Below are 7,791 nucleotides of genomic sequence, written 5' to 3'. Positions count from 1 at the left end.
ATTTTCTCAAAAACTATAACTCTGTATCAATAGATGTGACTATTTAAATTGTCACAAATAATCTATAAAAGCATATAGAGAATTATTCTCATAGTTCTCAATTTTTTTATATACAAATCATGGGAGATAATTGTTCGTGATATTTTGGGTGTCAAAGAAGAACAAAATTTCATAAGTAAACATCGTAAATTTGTGGCTTCAAATTAATTGTTTTCATTGATTCCGTACTCTCCTGTAATTTTTTTTTTACAAAAATGAATTTATTTTCTTGTATTTTTTAATATATTTATTTTTGTTACTTTTCTTCATTTGATCGTGCAATTAAAATATCAATATTTCTTTATCAATATAAATTTTTTAAAATAATTTAGAAATAAAAAAAGAATTTTACAATTATGTATATTAAACAGAAAAATATTGTAAAAATAGTTTGATTTAATCTTTATAAAAATTTAAAACTAAAAAATCGAAACTTATCATCATTTGAAAAAATCCAAAAACTAAACATAGATTTTTTTATTAATTAATTAATTAAAATTCTACCAATCAAAAGATGACCTAAGAAAGTTTAAACCTAGATGATTCAACTAATATTCCCTAAAAATCTTCATCTCATTATTTTCAAACCCCTTCAAAATCGTTTATGGTCCTTTTCTAGCTTTTTTCGCTTTTTTTTCTTTTTCTTTTTCTTTTTTTTTTTAAAGACAGTTGTTAAAGTAAATTGAAATGGACCCTTACTAGCTTACATATAGTATGATCGGTCATCTCTAAAGTCTACATTTTGATTTTCTCAACAAAGAAAAAAAAGTTTCACTTTTGGTTTTGATTCTTTCTCATTCACTTTTCCACCGTATTAATAATGCTGGGCCTCAATATATCAAACAACCTTTACCACCGATTTTCCTTCCATGTTTTGCTGGTCGATGATGATTGTACTCATCTCTCAGCAGTGGAGAACGTCCTCACCTCATTTGGCTATCAAGGTTTTTTTCTCTTTTTCATGGCTATGATATATGGAAGTATATTATTTGTGAAGCTTTTCTTTGAATCACATTTTGTATTTGTTTCTTTTTTTCTTAATCTTTGAAACAGTGGTAAAATTTCAAACCCCTGAGTATGCTTTGGCCACCCTCAAAAGACAAAAGTTTGATATTGTTGTTTGTGGAATTTCTACTTCGAAAATTGGGGCCTTTAACCTAGTTCGAACTGCCCAAGAGCAATTCAACATCCCTGTTATCTGTAAGTTTTTCTGTTCTTGGCTTATTTTTTAGTATCGGCAGACAGTTAAAATGTATGAGAGAGAAATCTTTTTAACAAAAGAACGTATATGCTTAATTCTTAGAACTCAGAGAAGGAATTCGATATCCAACCTAAAACCCAGCACTGAATAAAAATTCAGAATTGTTGCATATTCAGTCGAATTGGTGACATTGGTCACTCTGAGGGCAAGTGTTTTACAACGATTTTCTAGCCCTTCAAATCACAGGAAAGAAAGAATTTTAAAACCCTAGTTTTTTTTTTAATTCTAAACCCTAGTTTTTTTTTAATTCTAACCCTAGTTTTTTTTTTAATTAAGATACGTGGTAGTGGTAGGTTAGTAGGTGAACACATTCTTATAGTTACTCGAGATTTGAGTGAAAATTTACCAATTTATTTTACTTTTGAATTGTTTTAGATAGTATTGTGAAGTTAACAATAATCTTGGTGGTAATATTTTTATAGTGATGGTTTCAAATATTAGCAATAAAGTTGCCTTTCAAGAGATTCTTAGTGGTGCAGCTCAATGTGTGGCCAAGCTTCCAGCTCTAGATGTCCAAGTTTTAAAAAATATTTGGCAGCATGTGGTTAGTAGACGAAGGAATGAGTACTTTACATGTGTTTACTCGTCTCAAATTGAACATTCCAGCAAAGTGTCATCGTTGAAGGTGGTCGGAGAAACTGCTTCACCCACCGCATATGGAGGAGGATCGAGTTGTTCTAACTCTACTACCTTTATAGATACAAGAAGTTTCGTTCCAAGAGGAATACCCAATTATTCTAACCCTACCAATTTTATGAAAACAAGGAGCTACACCGCATATGGAGGAGGATCGAGTTCTAACCCCACAACTTTTATGGAAAGTGAAAATTATGATCCAAACAACGCATCCAAAGGAGGACAGATTTGTTCTAACCCTAAAGTAAATGAGTGTTCTGATCATGATCATCAAGGTGTTTCCAAAAAGCGACGTTTCATTTGGACTGATGAATATCATCAAATATTTTTAGATGCCATCAATGATATCACAACAAAAGTTGGAAGTAAGTAGTCTTAGTATGCGAGTTCAATTTTATTGTCATATAAGTGTTTCCTTAATTTAGAATTGTTTGATTCATGTAGAAATTGTTCCAGCGAAGATTATGAAGTATATGAAAACTAAAGGTGTTTCACATATCTCTAGAGAAAATATTGCCAGTCATCTTCAGGTACTTAATTAAAGATTTTCATTCTATATTTCTTTCTTCTTCTTTTTTGTTGTTGTTGTTATTATTATTATTATTATTTTGTTTAACATATGAATAATTTGTTTTGCTTTTGCAGAAATATAGGTCTTATATGAAAAAGTGTAAGAATGGGATTGATAAACCCTCTGATTTTCCTAATAATGATGTGACCAAAGAATCAAATCTTGTAAAATCTTGCCCATCTGATGATCAAACCCTCACCAAAACACAAAATCTCACTAAACAAGAACAAGAAACATCATTTAATGAAGCCATTTTATTTGATAAAACCATGCATGACACTGATTGGGAAAGACTTGAAGGACTAATAATACCAAGAGGCTTTGAGAATAACTCAACCATTTCCCCAAATATGTTTGATGGCTCTATGGAGATTTCTGATCAACCTCAACAAGTAGGCCAAGAAAGTAACAAGAATTACTCCTCTCTCGAAGAGCTTGGTCCTTCGATCGAGTCGGCGAATCAAATCTTTGATACGAATGGCAACATTATTATCAGTCCACATGATCATCCTCTCATGACTGACTTTAATCAAGGATTGAATAATGGTGTTTTGAATGAGCATGTTTATAACCCCCAAAATTTTGACAGTTTTGAGAGTTTTGAGAACCTAATTCCTGAAGATAGTTTCCAGGCATTTAGAGGTTAGTATTGAAAAATACATTTTTCCCCATTGAGTATATTCCCAATATAATTCATATCCCAGTGTATTAGTTTATATTTTTTTTTTTTATTTGTAATTAAACTATGGTAAAATATATGATCATTATTATTCTATTTTGAAGGTGTAGAAAGGCTGAACTTAAACAAACAGGTGGTGATCAAATGATGTTTTGAATCTTCTAAGTAATCTCCAACATAATTTATAAGTGGCAGCAAAATTGGCTTCTTAATTTCTGTTTATATTGTTTGAGAATGATTTTTTTTTTTTTTTTTTTGAAAAACAAAGTAGGACAATTACCTTACCCAGATGAGTTATGTTAGTTGTTTGAGATATGTGAAGAATATAAGCTCATACATCAACATCAAGAAGTTGTTTTCACATTTCTTTAATTTTTAAAGTTAGTTATTGTAACTACTTATATCAGAAATAGTATTTAAACTCATCATTTACAAATTTTTAGATACAACAACAATTACAGAGCTTCAAAAAAACTTGAGCAATCTATAAAGAAAAGAGGGTCTGTGACTTAGCTTCATAATAAAACTATCTCCGTCCCGTGGAACCGAACCACGTACATCGCAGTGCATTTTCTTCTTCTCTTCTCATCGTCTACAAAACCGTCTATCGTTTACCTTTTCTCTTCGTATCGTCTAGTAAATCAAAACGATCGTCTACCTTTCCTTCAAAGCAATCATCTACACGATAGCGCGAACAATCACCTTCATACAAGCAATCGTCTATACGACTGCACGATCGTCTGTCTTCCCTCAAGCAATTGTTTACACGACTGCACAATCGTTCATCTTTCTCCGAGCAATCGTCTGCACGATTGCATGATCGTCTACATCCTTTCTTCTGCCTTCGTCTACCCGACTGCAAGCTTCCTCATTGTTTACTCATAAACAATCGCACAGAACAAAGAAAACTCATTAGGGTTAGAAGAAAGAACTAGAGAATCAGAAAGATAGAGAGAGAAAGAAATTTCATTTTACACCCATCAAAAACAAGTTTTCATTTTTCCATCAGACAAAGTTTCAGTGGGATCATCCACGTGCTTGCCATAGCTGGTCAATTCTCAACCTAGTTGTCTACCAACCAAGAATTCAACTAAGAATTTGGAGGCAAAGAATCAGAGCTTCAAGAATTGGGTCAAAGTAAAAAGGTCTCTTTATTTTCTTCATTTGGACTAAATATTTTCTCTTTTGCAGAAGCAGGCCCATAGAAGAAGAAACAGGCCCTAACAATCTGAATTAGCATGGTTTGAAGTTTGTGTTTGATATTTGTACAAAGTTTAAGTTAGTGTGTTATTGTTTTGGCTGAGAAAGATTTTGAATTAATAAGCATGGATTGAAGTTTGCCTTTGTACATATTGTTTGGTTATGGCTTTGACTGTAATCTTCCCTATAACATTGTCAATTAGGTTGCAATGGATATTGCTCAAAAATCTGTTTCCAAAAATTTAATTGCTTTGGTTGGGTTTAGATATAAAGGTCATATTTGAGTATCTATCATTAATTTTATGGAAAATTATAAAGGAAAAAAAAAAGTTGGTATGTGACATTTTAGATGGATCAGAAATTTTTTTATAAAAAAGAAAAATAAAATTTTAGATAAAGAAAGATAAGATATCGAAAAGATTGTTTTTAGAGAAAGAGGAAAATAATATTTGAGATAGAGAGAAATTTAAGGATTGAAAAGTTTAAGAGAAACAGATTTGTTGCAGATTGATAGGAGAGAGAAAAAAATAATGATCGTCTCATTAAGAAAAGAGTGAAAATTTTGGGAAAAAAAATTACAAGTTATTTTTAAATATAGAAAAATGAATTAAAACATTTATAAAATATAGTAAAATTTTAAAATCTATCGATAATAGATATTAATAAACCGTCTATCATTGAAAGATTCTGAAATTGTGAAAACTAAATAATTTTTCAAAACTAATTTATTTTTTAAAATTAAAAAATTAAAAAAATTTGAAAATGGACTAATTTTTTATTTTTGACAAATAAAACATTAAAAAATATTCTTAAAAATGTTATGCGTATAATATCTCTAGTGGTTCATAGACATGTCAATAAAGATGCGACCTATCGCACCACCTGAATAGAAAGACACACCACCATATGAACAACATGGATGAAGCTTCGACTTTTCGAATTATGTGGATTGGATCATGGATATCCCTATCCCCATAAGCTCCCTTTCTTTTATTCATACAAAAAAAAAGTATATAAAAAAATCATTTTAAAAAGTTGTGTCACGTGACACGATCTCATTGGCTGCTGATTGAGCTACTCATAATATAATTACACGAAACTCTCACATCTCAATTCAAAGGAAAAAAAAAAAACTACAATTTAAATTGATGCGGAATAAATGTTGATATAAAATTTTTTTATATATTGATAATTAAGGTCGTAAAATTTTACTAGCATGCAATAAAAATTTGTGATTGGTATCATATTTAGAAATGGATAACTTTCTTTTATAATAACATTTGATTTTATACTTGTACGATTTTATTTCTTAAAAAATAAATGCGAATTTATTATTTTGTTAGAAGTATAAAAAAAATGTATATGTCACACCCTTAAGTATCGTATATCTACATCAAATACATCAAATATACTAAATCTAGATAGGGGTGAGTAGATGTGTAATCCAGTAATGAATTTGACCTTAAGATTCTAATATATTAAGATTTATTATTTTGCTAATGTATTCAAATGACTTATTTTGTTAAGATTTTTTTTAATAGATAAACTTTGTTAAGATACTTGAAAATCAATTAACAAATAAAACTTGATAATCGGGAATTCAAATATCTTTGAATCTCAATCCCATTAGAAATTGTTACTATCACTTAAAAGAATTTAAAGATGAAGATTGACAAATTAATCAATAACTCAAACTTTCTTTATCTAAATGAGTTTAATGTAGTTTTAAATTCAATCACATATTGTAAAAGTTAAAAAGATTAGATAAAGAAAGTTGGCTAAAAAAATAAAGTAGTTCTTCGATTTCTATCAAAAAAAACAAAAACAAAATTAAAAACATATGAAAATATCCTTCGAAAAATACCCTAGAAGATTAGGATAAAACAAAAAGAGAAAGATAGCTTAAACAAATGGAAAATTAGAAAAGTTAGAAGCAATATTATTACTCATAATATATAATACCTGAAATATATGGAAAAAATATACTTTGGAGCTAAAAAGAAAAAGGAAAAAAAATTATAAACATAAAAGAAGAAGAAAGAAACACTAAAAAAAACATAGTTTTGATACTTCGAGCTTCTTTCTAGCTCTTTTATGTACATAGTTTTGATGCTTAATATAATTAATTTTTGGTTTGGGTGTGAATTAAGATGTTAAAGAAGTGTCAACTAGTTGAAAATGAGATGTTCAGCTGTATCTTTGATTTTTCTACCTCTAGTATTTTATTTTTAAAAAATGTAGTTTTTTTATTTTTTTTGTAAAATGGTGTCGTGTTGATGAAAAATTGAGTGTAATTTAGTCCATTTATAGATCAATTGAAATCTAATTGAGTTGATTTTAAAATCACAATGTAAGATATATATATAATTTCATTAGTAAATAAATAATTAAGAAAATAATTAGATTATTCTTTTTCGAAAAGAAATCAAATTGTTAGCCAATAATATTAAAAACATTTGTATGTTACGCATGGTATTGGGTGTTCATTAATTATACCAAACTAAGACGTGTAATATATTAGACTCTATTATTTTGTAAATCTGTAAATTTATTCAAATCTCTTATTTTATTATTTTGTTAATCACAATGCAATTGAGATAGTGAGATCCCCGAGGATCTAATCATTAAAGCTGTTATTCAGTTAGGATAGATCTAATAATTTCGTAGTAATTATCTGTTATTTGGAAAAAAAAAAAAAAAACTATTATTTTCTAATTTCAAATTTAAATTTAAATTCAAATGTTATTTTTTCCCTTCTTTTTACAAAAATATTTCTTATTATTTTTTAGTAATTTAAAATTTATTATTTAAGGCAAAATACACTTTTTGTCAAGTAAATGTCTATTTGGTTCGTAAAATTTTATAATGATTCTAAATAAACCTATACCTATTTGACCGTTAGTCGACCTATAATTGGGTTGTTAAATATTGAGATATACTTATTTAATTGTCAATTTTCACTCTAAAAATTTTGGAAATACATTAGAACTAAATGGGCAATGTCTTGAGATAAGTAGTGAAGGCATGACCTAGGTTTTATATCTTAGGTTTAAATCTTATTTTAGTCTATGAACACTACAAGAATTTTGGACTTTTATACCGATTGAAAAAAGTGAAATCGGATGTATACTATCGATTTTGTTTTTTTTTTAAAAAAAAAATGGATCTTTAATGTCGGTTTTAAACCAACATTGTAGGGGTAAGGGCGGTAAAAACCGACATTAAAAACCCGGTTATAAGTTTTTCCCTTCCTATCTCTCCGCGCCCTAAGTTTTCTATTCCCCGCCCCCCTCCGGCCCCCCACCCCCATTTCTCTATTTTTCCCCCACTTCTTTCCCTTCCAAATCTCTTTCTCCCCCTCTTCCCACTCTCCCCCTACTTTTTCCTTTCTTACGCTCATCTCTC

At 29.1% G+C, this 7,791-nt stretch overlaps 1 protein-coding gene across 1 annotated transcript; it reads left to right on the top strand.

Annotated features, from left to right (window-relative positions):
- The first annotated feature begins 859 nt into the window (after positions 1-859).
- Positions 860-3,154, top strand: LOC120084612 (two-component response regulator ARR14-like). Its single transcript, XM_039040418.1, has 5 exons — positions 860-983; positions 1,093-1,239; positions 1,723-2,301; positions 2,381-2,466; positions 2,582-3,154. Exons 1-5 carry the CDS (start codon positions 860-862, stop codon positions 3,152-3,154), a joined length of 1,509 nt encoding a protein of 502 aa, XP_038896346.1.
- Positions 3,155-7,791: the final 4,637 nt, after the last annotated feature.

The sequence above is a fragment of the Benincasa hispida genome, chromosome 9, assembly GCF_009727055.1.
Source record: "Benincasa hispida cultivar B227 chromosome 9, ASM972705v1, whole genome shotgun sequence".
NCBI lineage: Eukaryota > Viridiplantae > Streptophyta > Magnoliopsida > Cucurbitales > Cucurbitaceae > Benincasa > Benincasa hispida.
This window is presented reverse-complemented; position numbering and strand designations above follow the sequence as displayed.